This window comes from Rhineura floridana, chromosome 8 (assembly GCF_030035675.1).
Source record: "Rhineura floridana isolate rRhiFlo1 chromosome 8, rRhiFlo1.hap2, whole genome shotgun sequence".
NCBI classification, from domain to species: domain Eukaryota; kingdom Metazoa; phylum Chordata; class Lepidosauria; order Squamata; family Rhineuridae; genus Rhineura; species Rhineura floridana.
The window spans coordinates 120,392,188-120,414,111 of NC_084487.1; the positions used below are offsets into that span (position 1 = coordinate 120,392,188).

At 44.5% G+C, this 21,924-nt stretch overlaps 1 protein-coding gene across 4 annotated transcripts in view; it reads left to right on the plus strand.

Moving 5' to 3' along the window:
• ELAPOR2 (endosome-lysosome associated apoptosis and autophagy regulator family member 2) overlaps positions 1–21,924 on the plus strand; it is a 135,730-nt gene that overhangs the window by 53,972 nt on the left and 59,834 nt on the right. For 2 of the 4 annotated variants that reach the window (XM_061582306.1, XM_061582307.1), the window contains exon 2: positions 18,925–19,039. In XM_061582306.1, coding sequence (XP_061438290.1) covers positions 18,925–19,039 — 115 coding nt within the window. The other 2 variants (XM_061582309.1, XM_061582308.1) reach the window with 2 other exon arrangements.

The following is a 21,924-nucleotide window of genomic DNA, read 5'->3' on the forward strand; positions in this document are numbered from 1 at the left end:
GGGCCACCTAAAGTGGCAGCCCTGTGTTTAGTTATTCTCTGACATGTTTAGGATGTCATCACACTGTGCATTTGCACACCCACACTAGCAGCAGCTAGTGGTATGGTGTAGGGGCAGGGGAAAGCCATGATGTGATGATTTTGTTACATGTGTGTGTGCGCCTAAACACTATGGGGAGAGGTGGGAGAATTTCACTTGGATCTGCTATTGTTTGCACCAGCCCTGTGTCACAGTTAATACCTCATTCCTCCCTCTTTTGTTTTGAAGGATTTAAATTTATTTAGTCCCATAAATGTCAATAGGGCTAAAATGAGTTCAAGTTGAAGTGCTCTATTGAACTGATTTGTACTTCACAGCCAGAGCTGGCATTGTTTTATTTATATCCTTAGATTCATTGTATTGAACTCCCTTGCATAAATGAAAATGTAATCTACAAATCACTTGAATGTAGCTAGGACCAAATTATAACAACATGTTATGTATGAGCTGTCTTAGAAACCAATGCAGCATAAAAGATGAGGTGCATATAATCAGAGGCTAGTTACAGTGCTCTTTATTAGAATTATTTAATTGCTCACATGTAGAGTTTCTTTCCACTGGAAACTTGTATAGGACCTTTTTCCTTTTCTGCCATTCACTCTTACCTCTGTAACTGGCCAGAGGAATATATTTCATAGAACGCACTGCATTTGGAGGAACTTCATATACACTGGTTTCCTTTAAGAATACAGTCCAGTCCTGATTTAAACCCCAACACTCATTCTATGTAGGGCAGTCATTTATAAGTTTGTTTGTTAATGATATTTGCATGCTACCCTATAACATAAAGTTATCTGGGAGTCTACATGTGAGAATAATATATGACAAGTGCAATGATCTGTTTGTAGTTGGTACCCATTAGGCATGGTATCAACACAGTGAGACAGGTACGGCACACAAAGCAGCAAGGTAGGTTGGTAATGTCAGCACTGTGGACCGCTCCATGTTGAACCACTTGCTCCAACAAAAAGGGTGAGGCTTGGGGAAATCAACTAAGGGCTTATGAGCATTTGCCTCCAATGCACCCCTCCTAAATTTGAAGAATGGAGATTATGAAAGGAACAGCCCTCTGGTCTAAAGATGTGTGTTTCTTCTCTGTGGCCACCCGCCTGACTCACTGCCTGCACCTTTGGTCAGGATTAGGAGTGCTGGAGGTTCTTGGGCTTTGGGAAAAGTGCTCACAAGTGTGTTATCTCCAGTTCTGCAGGCTCTTGTCCAACATCTCCAGACTCAGTGGACAGTTATCACCAGCCTCAGGTTCAACCAGCCCCGTTGCCCAGGCAGCAGCATGGTAGCCTTGGATTTAACTGGTTCCTCCTCCTCTACTGACTCCGGGCTTAAGGTCAGGGCTGGAACACCAGCTCGAATCCATTTCTAACCTTGTTTGCAAAGTGGGCTTGTTACTGGTTAGTAAAAATGCCAGTGAAACCATAATTTAAAGAAGCACCTGAAAGCGAAAAGAAGGCTGACTTTCTTTTGTTGCTTGTCTCTAGCCTCTGGTATGCAAAGGTATACTGTTTCTCCACTTGGATTCTCCAGTTTGTTCTCATGGTTAATGCCATTGATCATTTTTTTTCCTTTCTGGAGATTTCATTGGTTTTTATGGATGCAAAATGTACTTGAGGAAACACGCCTGACTTGCTGAGCAAGGGATAACCTTGTGGTGATGTTCTTGGTCTCCATGCTTATGTAAGGCAGCATCTCTGTGAGAATAAAGAAAGAGTGCTTTCTCTCAGCCTCAGAAAAGATCACTAGAGTATTTGACTAGGTCATATTATCTCCCCCTCTCCTAATCCTTCTTTTGTTCTTTTCTTACAGAAGGTTTAGGATTTTTTTTTAGCAAACTCAGAGGAAGGCAATGGTAAACCATCTCTGAATACCTCTTACCACAAAAACTCTATGAACATGGTTAGAACCCTAAATGCAACAATACAGTGACTAGTACATAGGGACAAAGAGAACTATTACAATGGTTATTGTATAGAAATAGGACAACAAAAAGGGTAGAACAAGAGCCCTATTCCAAAAGATTAGAGAAATTAAAGGGAAATTTAAACCAAGAGTGGGAATGTTGAATAATCAACAGGGGAACACACTGACTGACCAAGATGAAATAAAAGGAAGATGGAAGCAATACACTGAAGAATTCTATAAAAGAGATAGAAAGATGACAGATTCATTCACGGAGGAACTGTGTGATGAAGAACCAGAAATTTTAGAATGTGAGGTGAAAGCTGCTCTTAAAATACTTGGAAGAAAGAAATCACCAGGAACAGATGGCATACCAGTAGAGTTGCTACAAGCTACTGAGACTGAATCTATCCAAATTTTGACAAAAATGTGTCAGGAAATATGGAAAACTAAACAATGGCCCACAGACTGAAAGTGTTCAATATACATCCCAATTCCAAAGAAAGGGGATCCCAGGGAATGCAGTAATTATCACACTATTGCCTTAATACCCCATGCAAGTAAAGTAATGCTCAAGATTCTACAAGTTTACCATATATGGAGTGAGAAATGCCAGATGTCCAAGCTGGATTTAGAAAGGGAAGAGGTACCAGAGATTATATTGCAAACATACGTTGGATAATGGAACGGACCAAGGAATTTCAGAAGGAAATCACCCTGTGCTTTATAGATTACAGCAAAGCCTTTGATTGTGTAGATCATGAAAAACCATGGAATGCTTTAAAAGAAATGGGGGTGCTACAGCATCTGATTGTCCTGATGCGCAACCTATACTCTGGACAAGAGGCTACTGTAAGAACAGAATATGGAGAAAACGATTGGTTCCCCATCGGAAAGGGTGTGAGACAGGGGTGTATTTTATCATCCTACTTGTTTAACCTATATGGTGAACATATCATACGGAAAGTGGAATTGGACCAAGATGAAGGAGGTATGGAAATTGGAGGGAGAAATATGAATAATTTAAGATATGCAGACGATACCATACTCTTAGCAAAAACCAGTAATGATTTGAAACGAATGCTGATGAAAGTTAAAGAGGAAAGCACAAAAGCAGGACTACAGCTGAATGTCAAGAAGACTCAAGAAACGACAACAGAAGATTTATGTAACTTAAAGTTGACAATGAGGACATTGAACTTGTCAAGGATTATCAATACTTTGGCACAGTCATTAGCCAAAATGGAGACAATAGTCAAGAAATCAGAAGAAGGCAAGGACTGGGGAGGGCAGCTAAGAGAGAACTAGAAAAGGTCCTCCAATGCAAAGATGTATCACTGAGCACTAAAGTCAGGATCATTCAGACCATGGTATTTCTGATCTTTATGTATGGATGTGAAAGTTGGACAGTGAAAAAAGTGGATCAGAGAAAAATCAACTCATTTGAAATGTGGTGTTGGAGGAGAGTTATGCGCATACCATGGACCGCGAAAAAGACAAATTGGGTGTGAGAACAAATTAAACCAGAACTATCACTAGAAGCTAAAATGATGAAACTGAGGTTATCTTACTTTGGACACATAATGAGAAGACATGATTCACTAGAAAAGACAATAATGCTAGGAAAAACAGAAGGGAGTAGAAAAAGAGGAAGACCAAACAAGAGCTGGATTGATTCCATAATGGAAGTCACAGACCTGAACTTACAAGATCTGAACAGGGTGGTTCACGACAGATGCTATTGGAGGTCGCTGATTCAAAGGGTTGCCATAAGTCGTAATTGATTTGAAGGCACATAACAACAACAACAAATCTCTTTCCACATGTAAATATAGATCACACATGCATCCCTAACAAAGATAGAAGTCCCTTGTAGCAGAGGATACCTTTTGATAGCTTTGTATGCAGTTAAGCAATTAAACAGGTTAAGAAAAAAAAGTCTTACCTGGAAGATATAAAGTGAACTATCCTCTCTTCACAGGGAAGGAGGAAAACTACCTGCTTTTAACAGTTTGCCCTACAGTGATTGCTTGATATGTAAGATGAGTGTTATTATGTTGGTTCTTAGTGTTCACAATAGAAAAATAGTGCTTCTCTATCTGCATATTAAAATTGTTGCCTGAGATTTCATCAGGGGTGGGGAACCTCAACCTCGGGGGCAAAATGTGGCCCTCCATCCAGCCCTTGGAACTCTCCTTGCCCCCCATTTGCTCAAGCCACCCTCTTACACCCCCCTTAGGTGGTGTTGCCTGGCTGGAATGTTTCCTCAACTCTTATCATGTCTTTTACTTGCCTGGCTGGAGAGATGGGGGAGGGAGTGTAGAAACTTCTGAGTTTCATGTGATTGGAATGCATCCTTCTGTACAAAGGTAAGAATCACACTGGAACATCTGTACACTTTTTTATCCCACCCACCTTTTGCCTGTTACCCAGTGAAGACTGGTGGCTCTGATACCTGTGGGACAGTGAATCCACTCTGGGTTTTAGTCTGAACTTTCAAGGAGCTGTCCAAGGTGGCCAATGCTCTTACCCACCAACCACTGGCATGTGGTCCCTGGAGCGTTGCCCATGAGGGAATGTGGCCCTTGGACTGAAAAAAGGTTTGCTGCTGCTGCCCTGGTGTGACCAAGAAACAAAATCCAGTTTGAGGCAATACAAAGGAAGATAGAATTAACGGAATTCATGTGCATGATCTCTCATGATCTGATTACTTGACATGACCTAGTACTGAGGCAGAACTAGGCATGATAATGGTAGACTCACTTGCTTAAACCTGGGTCTTGTTCAGTCATGTATAAAATTAGAGTTGGAGGCCCAACATTTATTTATTTATTTATTGCACTTGTATACCACCCCATAGCCGAAGTTCTCTGGGCAGTTTACAGCAATCAAAAACACCAAAACAAATATACAATTTAAAACACATATTTTAAAAACAATTTAAAACACAATTTTAAAATTTAACACAATATAAAAACAATTTAAAACATTTGCTAAAATGCCTGGGAGAAGAGGAAAGTCTTGACCTGGCGCCAGAAAGATAACAGTGTTGGCGCCAGGTGCACCTCGTCAGGCAGATCATTCCATAATTTGGGGGCCACCACTGAGAAGGCCCTCTCCCTTGTTGCCACCCTCCGAGCTTCCCTTGGAGTAGGCACCCGGAGGAGGGCCTTTGATCTTGAACGTAGTGTACAGGTGGGTTTGTATTGGGAGACGCGTTCCATCAGGTATTGTGGTCCCAAGCCATGTAAGGCTTTATAGGTCAAAACCAGCACCTTGAATTGAGCTCGGAAACATACAGGCAGCCAATGCAAGCGGGCTAGAATTGGTTTTACATGTTCGGACTGTCTGGTCCCTGTTACCAATCTGGTCGCTGCATTTTGCACAAGCTGCAGTTTCCGAACCGTCTTTAAAGGCAGCCCCATGTAGAGTGCATTGCAGTAATCTAATTTAGAGGTTACCAGAGCATGGACAACTGAAGCCAGGTTATCCCTGTCCAGATAGGGACGTAGTTGGGCCACCAACCGAAGTTGGTAGAAGGCACTCCGTGCCACCGAGGCTACCTGAGCCTCAAGTGACAGAGATGGTTCTAGGAGAACCCCCAAGCTACGAACCTGCTCCTTCAGGGGGAGTGCAACCCCATCCAGAACAGGTTGGACATCCACCATCCGGTCAGAAGAACCACCCACTAGCAGCATCTCGGTCTTGTCTGGATTGAGCTTCAGTTTGTTAGCCCTCATCCAGTCCATTGTCGCAGCCAGGCACTGGTTCAGCACATTTACAGCCTCACCTGAAGAAGATGAAAAGGAGAAATAGAGCTGCGTGTCATCAGCAGACTGATGGCAATGCACTCCAAAGCTCCGGATGACCGCACCCAACGGTTTCATGTAGATGTTGAACAGCATGGGGAACAGAACTGACCCCTGCGGAACCCCATACTGGAGAGTCCAGGGTGCCGAGCAATGTTCCCCAAGCACCACCTTCTGGAGCTGACCTGCCAAGTAGGAGAGGAACCACCACAATGCAGTACCTCCCACTCCCAACTCAGCTAATCTCCCCAGAAGGATACCATGGTCGATGGTATTGAAAGCCGCTGAGAGATCAAGGAGAATCAACAGAGTCACACTCCTCCTGTCTCTCTCCCGACAAAGGTCATCATACAGGGCGACCAAGGCTGTTTCCGTGCCAAAACCAGGGCTGGAACCCGACTGAAATGGATCCAGATAATCGGTCTCATCCAAGAGTGTCTGGAGCTGGCCTGCAACCACTCGTTCCAGGACCTTGCCCAGGAATGGAACATTTGCTACTGGCCTATAGTTATTAAGATTTTCTGGGTCCAGGGAGGGCCTCTTCAGGAGTGGTCTCACTACTGCCTCTTTCAGGCAGCCAGGGACCACCCCCTCTCTCAGAGAGGTATTAATCACCTCCCTGGCCCAGCCGGCTGTTCCATCCCTGCTAGCTTTTATTTGCCAAGATTAGCAAGGATCCAGCACAGAAGTGGTTGCACGAACCTGTCCAAGCACCTTGTGAATGTCCTCAAGCTGCACCAACTGAAACTCATCCAAGAAATCGGGACAAGGCTGTGCTCTGGATACCTCGCTTGATTCACCTGCTATAACACTGGAGTCTAAGTCCTGGCGGATGCAAGATTTTATCCTGGAAGTGCCTAGCAAATTCATTACAGCAGGCCTCAGATGGTTCTACCATGTCCCTGGGGCCAGAGTGTAATAGCCCCCGGACAATTCTGAAGAGCTCCGCTGGGTGGCAGATTGATGATTTGATAGTGGCAGCAAAATATTGTTTTTTTGCTGCCCTCACTGCCCCTAAATACAGCTTACCATAGGCACTTACCAATGTATAATTGCATCCACTAGGAGTTCGTCTCCATCTGCACTCAAACCATCTCCTATATTGTTTCATCGCTCTCAGCTCTGGGGTATACCATGGAGCCGTACGAGCTCTACACAGGAGAGGGCGCTCAGGAGCAATCATGTCAACCACCTGGGTCATTTCTGTATTCCACACTTCAGCCAGGGTTTCGACAGGAGCGCCTGCACTATCAGGTGAAAACTCCCCAGAGCCCTTTGGAAACCATCTGGATCCATTAGTCTCTGGGGGCGGACCAAGTTAATAGGTCCCCCACCCTTGCAGAGGGGAAAAGGCGCTGTAAGTCTAAACTTCAGCAAGCAGTGATCTGTCCATGACAGAGGGACTGATGTAAGGCTCCCCCACATTCAGATCACCAACTCCATGTCCAGATGCAAAAACCAAATCTAGAGTATGCCCTGCTACATGTGTTGGGCCAATGGCATATTGGGACAGTCCCATGGTTGTCATGGAGACCATGAAATCCTGAGCTGCCCCGGATAAGGTGGCCTCAGCATGGATGTTAACATCCCCCAGAACCAACAGTCTGGGGGATCTCAACAGTACACCCGAGACCATCTCCGTCAGCTCAGCTAGGGAGTCTGTTGGGCAGCGGGGTGGGCGGTACACCAACAGAATCCCCAGTCTGTCCTGCTGTCCCAACACAAGGTGCAAACATTTAGAGCAAAAGAGCTGCATGTGTCATTAGAACTGAACCCTTGCCCACCTTAAGGACAGCCTGTGGGAACGTAGGATGTGCCATAAACTAAATGCAATCTGGGATATTTTATTTATACTTATTTATTTATTATTACATTTACATCCCACCTTTCCTCCAAGGAGCTAAAAGTGGCATATAAACATGATTCTCCTCCTCCCAATTTTATTCTCCATGGCACATGTGTGGGGTGGGGTAGGAGTGCACCTGTGGGTCCCATCTTCATCCTCTACATGTTCTGTTGTCTTGATCCTCTACATGTTCAGCCAGGAGTTTGAAATGGGCTTCTGCATGGAGACAGCTATATGTGCCTAGGATCTTCCATGTGATGGGGAACCCTGATTACACAGGGCTCCTGATCACATGGACATACCTGTGTTCATATCTCTGTATGCACATAGAAGCCCACTGTTGAACTTGAGGAAGTTGAACTTGAGGGGGGACAGGGCCTGTGGGCTTGATCAAGCTTGCAATTCCTCTTGTTCAGTGCATGAGTGAAGAAAGGAAGGTCTAAGCAAAGCTTGGGTGGTTCAGTCACCTGTAGGGATTATGTGAGTGGCCATTTTGCTCTATGAACATGTCAAGCAAAGCAGCGGTTCCTGTGAAATGCCTTCTCTCCACGTATACCTTCTTGTCATAATAATAAAATAATAAATTTTATTTTTCAGCCGCCTATCTGTCCGGGTTAGGGACACTCTAGGCGACGAACAACAAGAATAAAAACAACACATATAGATCAACATAATCAAATTTTAAGCTAAAAAGCCATTCATTAATTCAATTGTAACATAAGTTAATCTGTCCCAATCTTGTAGGCCTGCCTGAACAGCCAGGTCTTCAAGGCTCGGCGATAGCTGGACAGGGAGGGAGCATGTCTGAGATCGAAAGGGAGAGAGTTCCAGAGGGTGGGGGCCACAACAGAGAATGCCCTCTCTCTGGTCTGTACCAGCCTAGCTGTTCTCACCGGTGGGACCGAGAGAAGGTCTTGCGAGGCTGATCTCGTCAGGCGGCACAATCGGTGATTCTGGAGGCGTTCCTTCAGATATAGTGGGCCGAAACCGTATAGGGTTTTAAAGGTCAACACCAACACCTTGAATTGGGCCCGGTAGACAACTGGTAGCCAGTGAAGATCTAATAACACTGGGGTGATATGATCCCAGCGACGGCTATGCGTAATCAAGTGTGCCGCCGCGTTCTGTACCAGCTGTAATTTCTGGACCATTTTCAAGGGTAACCCCACGTAGAGCGCATTGCAGTAGTCTAAGCGAGAGGAGACCAGGGCATGTATCACCTGAGGGAGCAGGTGAACAGGAAGATAGGGACGCAGTCTCCGTATCAGATGTAATTGATACCAAGCTGCCCGGCTCACTGCTGTAATCTGAGCCTCCATGGACAGCTGGGAGTCAAGTATGACCCCAAGACTGCGGACCTGGTCCTTCAGGGGTAAACTTACCCCATCAAGCATCAGGTCAGTAATTCCTAACTTCCTTTTATCTCCCACAAGTAATACCTCAGTCTTGTCGGGGTTCAGCTTCGGCCTATTCTCTCCCATCCATCCACTTACGGATTCTAGGCACTTGGACATGGTATTCACAGCCAACTCCGGTGAGGACTTAAAGGAGAGATAGAGCTGAGTGTCATCTGCGTACTGATGGCACTGCAACCCAAAACTCCTGATGATTGCTCCCAGCGGTTTCACATAGATGTTGAATAGCATGGGAGAGAGGATAGAACCCTGTGGCACTCCACAATGAAGAGGCCAAGGGTCTGAAACCTCATCTCCCAATGCCACCCGTTGCTGCCTATCCGAGAGATAGGAACGGAACCACTGCAAGACAGTGCCTCCTATTCCTAATCCCTCTAGGCGGTTTAAAAGGATACCGTGGTCAACGGTATCGAAAGCCGCTGAGAGGTCCAGGAGGACAAGGAAGGTGTATTCACCCCTATCCAATGCCCTCCGCATATCATCTACCAGAGCGACCAAGGCTGTTTCCGTACCATGACCAGTCCTAAAACCCGATTGGTATGGATCTAAATAATCCGTTTCCTCCAAGTGTGTCTGTAATTGTGCAGCCACCACTCGCTCAATCACCTTGCCCAAGAATGGTAAATTAGAGACTGGGCGAAAGTTGTTTAACTCTTGGGGATCCAAGGACGGTTTTTTTAAGATGGGCTTTATTACCGCTTCCTTGAGGGCTGATGGCATTGCACCCTCTTGCAAGGATGCATTCACCACCGCCTTGATCCCTTCGCCCAGTCTCTCTTTACAGCTCATGATGAGCCATGATGGGCAAGGATCAACCAGACAGGTGGTCGGCTTCACAGTACAGAGCACCTTGTCCACTTCCTCAGAGAGAAGAGACTGAAACCGATCCCAACAGACCGGAATGCAACTGGCCGACTCTGGCCCACTTCCTGTCTCCACGACGAGCGGAAGCGTGCTCTTCAGACGTTCGATTTTATCGGCAAAGTGTTTAGCAAAAGTATCACAGGAGATTTTAGAATGTTCCATGGGTTCCTGAGCAACTGGACCGACCAGACTTCGGACCACTTGGAACAATCTCCTGGGACAACACTCTGCTGACGCAATAAAGGCAGCAAAGAAATTTTTCTTTGCTGCCTTTGTTGCCATCTGGTAGGCAGCTATTGCTGCTCTAACCCATGTCCGATCGTCTTCAGTGCAAGATTTCCGCCACCGGCGCTCAAGTCATCTCACCTCCTGTCTCAGACCCCGCAGTCGTGATGTATACCAAGGTGCTGTCTGAGTTCTGTTCAGAGGGAGAGGACATTTCGGAGCCACCCGGTCCACCGCCCTGGCGATCTCCTTATTCCACTCCATCACCAGGGATTCAACCGGGAGACCTTCAGTCAGCTCCATATCCCCCAGCGCATTCAGGAATCCTTTGGGCTCCATCAGGCGTCTGGGGCGGACCATTCTAATAGGTCCTTGTCCCCTGCGGAGGGCGTGCGGCATCGAGAGATCTATATTCACCAGATAGTGATCTGACCATGACACAGGGTTAGAAGAATTCACCCCCATTTTCAGAGCACTATCCTCCCCTCCCGAGACAAACTCAAGGTCGAGAGCATGACCGGCTACATGGGTAGGCCCTATATTACTAAGGTGCAGATCCCAGGAAGTCATGGTTTCCATGAAATCCCGAGGGGCTCCTGTGAGGACAGCCTCAGCATGTACGTTGAAATCCCCCATCACCACAAGATTGGGGGAGAGCAATCGCACAGCCGAGACTACCTCGAGCACCTCAGTCAGGGATTCTGCTGCGCAGCGGGGTGGGCAGTACACAAGCAGAATCCCTAAACTGCCCTTTGGGCCCAACCTCCAGTACATGCAATCAACAAACTTGGTCTCGTGGAGAGGGGGTCTGGCGAAACACAAAGATTCCCGGTAGATAACTGCCACTCCCCCTCCCCGCCTCCCAATCCTCGGCTGCTGTGCATATCGGAAACCGGTTGGACACATGGCCTCAAGTATAGGAGCTGAGGCCTCATCCAGCCATGTCTCCGTAATACACACCAGGTCTGCGTCCTCATCCAGGATCATATCCTGGATGAGTGATGTTTTCTGTACCACAGACCTGGTGTTACACAACAGCAATCGAAGATTGGATGGAGTTCTGCTTCCCCCAGTTATCTTCTGGTGGTAAACAGGCCCGGAACAAGGGATGGATATTAAGCATCTATCCCTAGTTCCCCGATGCCGGCTTGGCCTGCTACCCACGCCCCTACAGAATCTGCCGCCTAGCCTTTCAATATTGTGGCCCCCCCACCCCCCCCCCACACTAACCCCCTCTGATCTACACATACCTCCCTCCGGTACGCCGACAGGCAGGCCTTCTCCTTCGGTAACAGTAAAAACAGTAAAACAACCCCCCACCCCCCCCCAAAAGAAGCAACAAAACAAAACAAAAGACAAAAACCCAGGCCACCTCAGCCAGCCGGCTTATGTATCCCTCCAAAGAGGGACAGGTGATGGAAATTAGTCCCAGCTGGCTGGGTACCTGGGACCTGGTCCTGCAGGAGGCACGTCTGCCAGGCAACAGTCCCACTGGGAAGGGTGGTGGAGCTGGTGTTCCAACAGCAGCAGCAACAGCAGGCTCTCCTTCCCTGGGTGGCAATGTTCTCCTTCTTCCTGCAGGCACTGGGTCTCCCAGGTCACCTCAGCCAGCCGGCTTATGTATCCCTCCAAAGAGGGACAGGTGATGGAAATTAGTCACAGCTGGCTAGGTACCTGGGACCTGGTCCTGCAGGAGGCACGTCTGCCAGGCAACAGTCCCACTGGGAAGGGTGGTGGAGGTGGTGTTCCAACAGCAGCAGCAACAGCAGGCTCTCCTTCCCTGGGTGGCGATGTTCTCCTTCTTCCTGCAGGTACTGGGTCTCCCAGGCCACCTCAGCCAGCCGGCTTATGTATCCCTCCAAAGAGGGACAGGTGATGGAAATTAGTCACAGCTGGCTGGGTACCTGGGACCTGGTCAATGATAGGAATCTTGATAGTTTCCCTCCCGCACCCGCCCAAACTCATAATGATTTTCTACTTAAAGGCAGAACAGTGTGTACTGGGCAGTAATCAAAACAGTGTGCCAAAGTAACCTAGATTCAGTGCCAAGTGAAACTGAATGCTGTGGCCCCCTATAAATTAGGCAAATCACAAACATATTTGCACAATTTAATATGTATAATTTATTCTGCAATTTTGCTATTTTCTTTTCCTCCTTCCCATTTGTGCTAGTCATGGGGAGGGGCTCAGAGTTCTGCAGGGTACTGCACAATGGCATCATGGACTGCTGGAAATCCTCAACATCCCCTCCCTTGTACACCCCCACCCCTCTGATTTTGGAGATATCCAAATCAGCTGTCATGCAGTGACCTGTGGGAATAAATGTGGCTCCTGGAAGGCTCTCATCCCAGATGGAGTTGATTGGAAGCATCAGTTTTATGAACCAGTGCCTTCACATGGGGAATGGGGTGCAAAATAGCCACCAAAATGCTGATGGCCCTGGCGGCTTCTTTTCAAGCTGTTGCACTCACACAAATTGAGGTAGTTGTCAAGAATGCCTGGTTTGAAAGGTTAAAAACTAAAATGGTTCTGAGGCAAGGAATTGTGGGGGAAAACATCTTGTCTGAAATGGGGCCTCTGAGAAGGCTATGAGATTGAAGTTCTCACAGCTGAAGCTAGTTAATTAGGCTACAAGCAAGAACACCTGCTTATCAGTACCAACAGACTGGTACTTCAAGGCCAAGCAGCCTGGGAAGGTTGGTGAGTGCACAACTGTTCGGAACAAAAGCTCTAGAAGGTTTCATCATAAGAAAGCCCCCTGATTGGGTAATTAATTCCTAGCTGTTGCTGGGCATTTCCCCATAAGAATAGGATCCAGACCTTAGCCTTTGTTCCCCAATGTTCTCCGGTAGTTGCAGATGCTACTTTTGTGGGGATCCATCTTCCATCTGCTATCCAGGCTATACATCTTAGGGAGATGTGGAACCATGAAGTGGTTGCTGTTTGCCTCTATTGTAATATATAGGCTAGACAGTTTTGTTATTTTTGTCTGTGGTTGTAACTTTCTGTATTTTACCTGGCACTCAGGGGTGTGGGTTTTAAGGAACTATTTTGTTGCTATACTTGCACGCTTATATTTTATTTAATAAAGCTACTTCTTATTTACCAGTGTGTGTCATTGCAGGGGAGATTTGGCTCTGAATTCAGTACCTTGGCCAATTAGCCACAGGCTACTTTATATTTGGATATTTGCCGAAAGGCTCCAGGACAAGAAGTGTATCTTTGGCTCTTGTCTTTGGAATCCTTGGCAGGTCTATTTCTGGCACTTTGGGTTTCCGCTTGGCCAGAGTGGGTGTCCAGGATTAAGAGGTGCTGGTAGTCTACCTACCTTGCAGGGTTGTTGTTGGTTTACTCAGCCCTGGTAAGGGAGGCACGGGTTGTGCCTTGCCAGGATCAATTGCCCTGGGTTTGAGAATTGAGTCCTGGGACTGAACTGGTGGCTGCAGTTCATGACAGTAGTTATATGTCCATTCCCTGTTTGGATGTGCTAGTGCATATGACCAATGTCATTTTACAGCCCTGGCTAGGTCTTGAATTTACCAGTGGCCCTACCCACTCCTGGAGACTATTGCGTGGAGGCTACCAGCTATCTGAACTAGCCCAATGAGTTTTAGTTTAGTTTGTTCGAGTCTCATTACCATATCTCTTTCCCCACCACATGTTTACATGTTGTTGCAACAAGTTGGTATCCATCACTCAGTCTCTATCCATTCATACGGTGTTTTAACCCTATGCTCCTTTTCTCAGAAGCAAGTCCTACTGAGCTCAGTCGGACGTGTTCTCAGATGAGCGTGGGTGGGAGTACAATCCTAGTGTCATTTTATAAATCTTGTTGGATTGCTGATGCATCATTGAAGGTATTGGTGTATCAGAGTCCGGTTGCTCATCGCATAAAAAGTCAGCAAGCTCCAATGATTGAGAGCTCATTAAAGGTGTCTTTTCACAGTCAAGGAAAACTGGGGTGATTTGCCTTGGCACCATACTGATAGGGAAGGAGACACAGCTTGCCTGTGGGTTTCATTATCTATTTATCTCACTCAGCTGATCTGTCCTGACTGTCAACTACCAGAGCAGATTGTGCTGTGCTGAATTTTCATAACGTTTGGTTTTCGATGCAAAAATGTCTGGGGAAAGAGAAAAACTATTAACTCCTCCTACTTTTTCAGTATTTTCCTGTCTCTTAACAAGCATAGTTTTCCCTGCTCTATTTCAGCACCATTTCCCCCCTCCCTTGAAAGAGTGCCCTTATTGCATGTTGCATTGAGGATTGTGTCGTGAGCACAATGATGTCATGGTGCTATAGAGCCAGTCAGACTTACTTTATGTGGTGATGAGGCTGAGAGCAAATGAAGCCCCTCCCATTGCTCTCACTCTCTGTCAGGGGGCTGGAAGAAGGAATGTGGCAACTGGCCAAAATGCCTTGCCTTGCCATGCTGGGGCACTGTTTTCCTTTCCTGCCAGCAGTGTGCTGTAAGACTTGAACCCTGATCCAGTTTTAGTCCCACATTGTTATGCGTGACTAGTTGGGGCAAAATGCAGATGCATCTGTTCATCCAGATGCCTTTGGATGCACATCTCATTGACATGCAGTCAATGTGTCATAATGTGTAGCCAGGGTCTTGGGGGGGGATGTTGCTGAATTGGTACACTAGAATCAAAGCAATGGGGTAAATGGGGAAGAATGGAGTCCATGCTTTGATTTCAATAGGCGGTGGGTCATCCAAGTGGAACAGAGCAAACCTGCATGGGTAAATCTTGTTGCTGTTGTTGAGGGAACAGAAATTGCAACCATTATGAGTAGAACATTTACAAAACTGGGTCCCAGTGGAGATAAGTGGTTGTACGATGGGGATGAAACAGATGATTGCTCTTTATTGTGTGGAAGGAGTATGATCAGAGCAACCAAATGGCATCATGGCAGCAAAGTGGATGGTAATCATTACATTCATCTTGGTGTCCTTATACTATTAAGATTAGCACAGTCGCTGTTCTAGAATTGTAACAGGCCTTCCTTAGGTCAGTGGTTTACAGATGAAGGAAAATCCTAGATGCCTTGTGCTTGAAAAATTCTTACAGTATCCTTAACTATATCAGTTTGTTGGAAGACACAGATACACTTTCACTGGCAGAACACAGCAAGGCAATGCGTGGTGGAAACTGTAGAGTGGGGGGAGGAGAATGCACATTCATCTATTTTTGGCTTTGCTCTCCATGCTACTATTAACCTTTTCAGCTAAACCTTAAAAATTGATTTTGGTATGCTTCCTGGAATACTAGGAAAAATATCAGCCTTCCATTGGGAAAATTATACATGTTAACCCTTAGTTGGGGTTTCACCAGAAATATTAAACTTCAGATCCTAGTACAAAACCTCAAGTGCACCATAGTCTTTGCAAAAATGCAAAAGTTTGCAAGAGAACAGGTTAAAATCCAGTTTTGTCCTATAACTTTAAACTTGCTGATGAAGGGAAAAGGAAGTGGCCACAGCTTTCCCTGCTGATTCCTTTACTATTATCTACAGTATATACATCTGACTCTCCTTTTTCCCCTGCTGGCACAACCCTCATAGAGAAAGTTGTGACTTTTACCAGAGATCTAAACTGAAACATAATGCTCTTTACTTGAGAACAAGTGTTCATGCTACTATATGCAAATAGATCTTTTTTGCATGTGGAGAACGTAGTAGCAATGCTAGATCACATTTTAGTAGTAGCAGAAGTAACAAAAATAGTTAATTAAGTGTCTATGTCACTGGAAGCTCTTAATAAGGTTGCAATGTGCCAAAAGGTCATAGTTCCAAACATATATAAAAGCACAAACTTTAGTTGATTAATTTTGGGAAGCTAACTTTAGGTTAATTGTATGAATCATTGTTTTTGACATGCATCAAGCCTTTTGTAAGACTGCAAGGGGCCCAAGTGACAAAAATATTCATATGAGACCCTCCTTCCTTCTCATTGCACCATGTGTCATTGACATTTTCTTCCTCAGCTGGAGAGGGGAAAAAACACTAAATAGGCATATAATCTTTTCTGGAACCATTTATGCTTGACTAAAGAAACAATATATTAAGATCTTGTGTCTCTAAAATTGAAAGATAAAAATTATATTCAATAGTAGAGTGGATTGGGTTCATTTTGCAACGTACAGCACGCCTCAGTCCTTCTGTATATGGGATCCTGTTTTATGTTTCATCAGCTAATGTATCTTCAAAATACTATGTGCAGTAGTCTCAGAGACATCACATCCCCCTGTAGTAACTAAGAAGTGACTCCTCCTAGCAAAGGCAGAAGGGGGGGGAGAGAGGACCAATTGCTAGTTTTGTTGAGGTGGAAGAGTAGCTGATTCCACTTCCGCTAACTGATGATGCAATAGCCACGACCACAGTTTGTGTTTCTAAGGTGTGTTTTATTTAGTGAATTTATTGCAAAATGACATTATAACCCTGTGCTGGAGCTTGTCTTGTGATATATCCCAAGGGGTTTTTATGGAGCTCAAATTCATGCCCTACTGAAAGAATTGCACTGGCTGCCAATTAACTACCAGGCTTGGCTCAAGATGTTGGTACTGGTGTACAAAGCCCTATAGAGCTTGGGACCAGGATACCTAAAAGATTGTCTCAGATGCAACTGACCCCTGTGTTCTGCAGGTGAGGGCATCCTGTAGATACCATCCTATCAGGAAGTCCATTCTGTAAGATGCCGAAATCAGGCCTTTAGTGTGAAGGCACCAACCTTTTGGAACTCCCTCCCCTTGCATAGCAGGCAGGCGCCTTCTCTATTGTCTTTTCAGCACATGCTATAAATATTCCTCTTTCAACAAGCCTTTGAAATGGAGATCTTTATCCCACTTGATACCTGTATTGCATTTCAATTGATTGTATGTAGGTGTTGCTGTTATATCAAACTGTGTATATGGAGAACATTGATTAGAGATTGTATTTGTTGTTTTAAAGACCATTTCCCTTGAAAGAGTGGTTTTTGAGCCCACTTCAGTTATTGCACTCTGTCCTCTAAATTGCACCCCCACCCACCAGCATCCTCTTTCTTCCATCCTCTCCCATCTTGAAACGTTCCAGCTTTGCTTCAAGTAGGCATGCTCATTTCCAGAAAGTGAAGCCAACAATGTAAACGTTTTTATAAAATATGTATTTCTCTTTGTTTGATCAAAAGCAATAATACGTAAGAAATAATAGAGAGAAAGAAATGCAATTGAATGAAAATGAAACATACAAAGACAAAAGGGGGCACAAATTGTTGTTGCATTCACAGTCCCTGGGAAGAATAATCATTGTTGGTATTGGAGGATAATGACATGTCCTACCCCCCTTGTCTTGTTTTGTCTATAAGTATCAGAGTACTACCCTCGAGGTCTTCTGATATATTAACTTGGAAAATGGAGAGTTACTAAGAATTCCAAATAGGGGTGCATTTTGCCAGAGTATTTGAGCTTTGTCATCATTTATACATAAAATAATTTTTTGTCTTGTGGCTAAAAACGAGCCTATTTTTGTTTGTCCTCTACTATACCTTAATTTTGAGTTAGTTTTTCAGCAATAGCTATGGATGGAAAAAGTTGATGCATTTGTAGCTACTTGCTGGAGATTTTCCCCAAATCTTGTTTTCTGTTCTATTTTCTGTTTGCAAAATGTGCAGTTTCATTTAAGTCCCGATGTGTGAGTCTATTAGGTTTTGCGACTGTGGCCATCAGAAGCTGCGAGTTCAATATGTTGTATATTACTGTTTTTCTTTGATGATGCGCATTCCTTTCTTCCATTGTGCTGAGATTTATTTATTTATTTATTTATTTAAAATATTTCTATCCCTCCCTTCTACCTTGTTAAATATGGCACTCAGGGCAGCTTACAAAAATAAAATCAAACACGTACATAATAAAACTGTAAACAATAAAATCACAAAACATTAAAATAAATGAAAATACATAAAATATAACACACACACACACACATAAGGAGTGGTACTAAAGGGGACTACAAGGGTAAAATTTAACGTAGAAGGCATAAAATCATAAAATCAGTGTCAGGCTCTACCTTCAGTCCCTCCCAAAGGCTCTCCGGAACAAGATCATTTTCAGAAGTCTCCGGAAAACCATCAGGGAGGGAGCAGAGCGGACTTCTTGGGGTAGGGTGTTGCAAAGCTTGGGGGCCACAGCTGAAAAAGCTCTCTCCCACATGCCTGTCAGTCTAACGTCCAGGCATGCAGAGGAGATCAGAGGCAGATGATCTTAAATCCCGGGCAGGTACATATGGGCATAAGTGGTTCCTCAGGTACATTGGTCCAAGGCCGTTTAGGGCTTTAAAGGTCAGAACCAGCACTTTGAATTGGGCCAGGAAGCAAATTGGGAGCCAGTGGAGTCGATAAAGCACAGGGGTGATATGCTCCGTGCACCGTGCTCCAGTTAACATTCTGGCTGCTGCATTTTGAACCAACTGTAATTTCTGAACCGTTTTCAAAGGCAGCCCCACATAGAGTGTGCTACAGTAATCAAGCCTCGATGTCACCAATGCATGTGTCACGGTGGCCAAGTCAACTGTCTCCAGGAATGGATGCAGCTGGTAGACCAGTTTGAGTTGGCCAGAACCACTCCTGGCTACCGGAGCCACCTGATATTCAAGCAGCAGGGCAGGATCCAGGAGGACTCCCAAGTTTCCCCTTGACCAGCAGTACTTCCATCTTGTCTGGATTAAGTTTCAGTTTGTTAGCCTGCATCCAGCCCTTCACAGTCTCCAGGCACCGGTTTTAATCAGAAATGTAAAAATGTCAGAACTGAAGTATTTTTTTTGTATTGCTTGCAGACAGAGTACCACTTTGAATATACTGAGTGTGATAGCAGTGGATCCAGATGGAGGGTAGCAGTCCCAAACATGGAATGTTCCGGTTTACCCGATCCTGTCAAAGGGAAGGAATGCAGTATGTATTTATAGCTTCTTGCTACAAGTCTCATGTAAAAGTTACTTTTTTTTTGTCCCTTACATAATCAAGCATAGCTTACTGGACAATCCTGTACAAGTAGACTCAGAAGTAAGTTCTACTGAGTTCAGTGGGGCTTACTCCCAGGAAAGTGAATATAGGATTGCAGCCTTGGGCGTCCCATTGAACTCAGTGGGACTTTCTTCTGAGGAAACATGTGTAATATTAATACTTTTTAAAATCAAGTTGATATCTAGAGATGCTTGCTACCTCTTGCTCTTTGAATATAATTCTTCACTTGATTATTCTTAGATTTTTGTTGTTAAAACTATCTCTTAATCAGCCTTTCCCAACCTTTGTGTCCCCAGATGTTGTTGGACTACAACTCCCATCAGCCCCTGTCAGCATGGCCAATGGTCAGGAATGATGGGAATTGTAGTCCAGCAACATCTGGGGAAACAAAGGTTGGGAAAGGTTGTCTTAAATAGTAAAAAAAATCTCTAAACTTTTATTCTCTTGAGTCTATTCTCACATTCCATGTTTATCACTAAATGTACACTAGTTTGCAGGTGTTTTCACATGTGAGTTTTAAAACTTTTTTTAAAAAAATTAGTTCATTAATGTAAATACAAAGCTAGCATTAGTCAGAATGCACAATTGAATTTCAAGTGTCTCTGTTTCACTTTCTGTTCTATATTAAAAATGTTCATGTATTCTCCTGAGTGACATGATGCTGAAAGACAAATGATGTTGTAAATCCCCAGAGAGCCAATCCCTGGCATTTCACACATAACAGAGAAGTAAACCTGTGTTTGCCAAAGGACATACAATGATTGGGGAACCATGGCTGCTCATGGTTCCCTCTGACAAATGTACCCGGATAATGCATGTGTTTGTCTCCTTAAGTATGCAGCTTTATATGTAATGTGAGAAGTGGCCCTAAGGACACCTACGTAATGCAAATATTCACTGTCAAAGATACGCTCCATTCATGTTACCCATTTTTGTGTACACATGAAGCAATTTATGCATATCTTTAAAATGCTGGTGTTTTTGGCTTTTGAGGCCTTAACCAGGTATGGGGAACAGATTCTCTGTCAGGGACTGAATTCCTTTGGGTAACCTGTCAAGGGCTGGAGCTAGTGGTGGGTGGGGCTAGAGTGAAAAGTGGACAGAACACTTCTTTTTCTCTCTCTTTCTCCTGCCCCTTCTCTCTCTCTGTCACCCCATTTCCTTCTCCTTGCCATGTGCATGAAATTAGGCTGAGGGTCCCATCTGGTTCTTGTAGCACAGGCTGCCCACTCCTGCCCTAAATAGTCTTGAGCCTCGATATCTGAAGGATTGTCTTTTCCCACATAAACTGCCCAGCATTAAGATCTTTGTCAGAGGACTTTCTCTGGATACAATTACCTTCTGAGGTGAAGTGGATGGTTAGTAGAGCTTGGGTTTCTCAGAGGTGGCATCCAAGTTATGGAATTCCTTTCCTTTCCTAAGCATACAGATCCATCCTCATCATTGATGTCTTTTAGGGGCCTTTTCTCTCAAACTTTTAGTGAAATTTTGATCTGCCTTTATATGCTATATGCTTTCCCTTTTGAATTATGGTTTTATTTAATTTAACAAAACTGTTATACTGCTTGATTGTAATAAAACCTCTAAGTGGTTTACAAAAAAAACCCCAAAATTATCAGTGAACATTGTTAAAGAGATTACAACATGTAAATATACACCTGGAACCCCACAGGAGAAAACAGGTCATTTTGAGTGGAAAATGACCACCCCCTCCAGTGGTTCCTCTGCTCAAAACCACCTCATTGGATGGCTTTTCATTTTGAAATACCTGACAGTGCTTCATTACTCATATTTGTTTGCTCCTTAGTACTAGAGCTAGAGTAAGAACTAATTTTGTTCTGAGTTGTTAATAGAGAGGCTGCAGCTTCCAAGCTTGCTCTGTTACTCAGCAAGTGTATCCACTTTGGTGGAATTTTGTCCGCTTTTAAATGTGCCAGGAATCAGCTTAGCAACAAACTGCTCATTTACATGGTGGTTTAGTGTGTATTTGGTGCTACTCACGTCCCCTTTTAATTTGCATGGTTCACATGACGTTACTGGTAAACAGAAGCTATGATGCAATTTCCCCCCTGTAAATCCATACTAACCCAATCCTCTGATAAAATGAAAAGGGAAGGAAAAAATGCCTTCATTTCGTATCTCTAGTGCTTGCAGACGCTGTGCTCCGATGCTTTTAGGTGGGTGTGTCAATTGTTCACTTCTCCATGCCCCCTCCCTCCCCCTCCCTCCCCTATCCCATAGGATAGTGGACCTATGGACAGGTACAGGGAGGGACTGAATTTTCTCCTTCTACAGATGCTCAGCATGACGAAGATGGGAAAGAAGTATTAAAATAGTGGGAGAGCCAGAGAATATGACACGTCAGTGTTGGATTTTTCCTGTTGCTCTGCTTTTCTTTACCCTTCCTGGTGTCAGGGTCCCATGATAGATAGATCAGTTTATTTCCAGTCTGTGTCAGTTTCACATTTGTTCATCTGTAAGTCCCTTCCATCATGTTTCTACATTAATCTAATAAAAAAAGTTACAAAAATTTACATTATTTTTATGCAGTTTTTTCACGCAATTTGAATTTTAAGCTAAAATATGTATTCTGGTACATGTTTTGAGCTATGTTGTAAAAATCAGAGAAGCGAAAAACTGAAGGGTAACTGTGTTCTGATCTGTGGATTAGCCTGGGAAGTGCCCAAAAGCTTAGCTTTCTTAAAAATGCAGACTAAACCAAATCCTTGAGCATGCCAGTCTCCATGTAGGTTGAAATCTTTAAAGTGATGGCCCCCTTAATAACAGCATAACATGTAACTGTGGCTATGAAA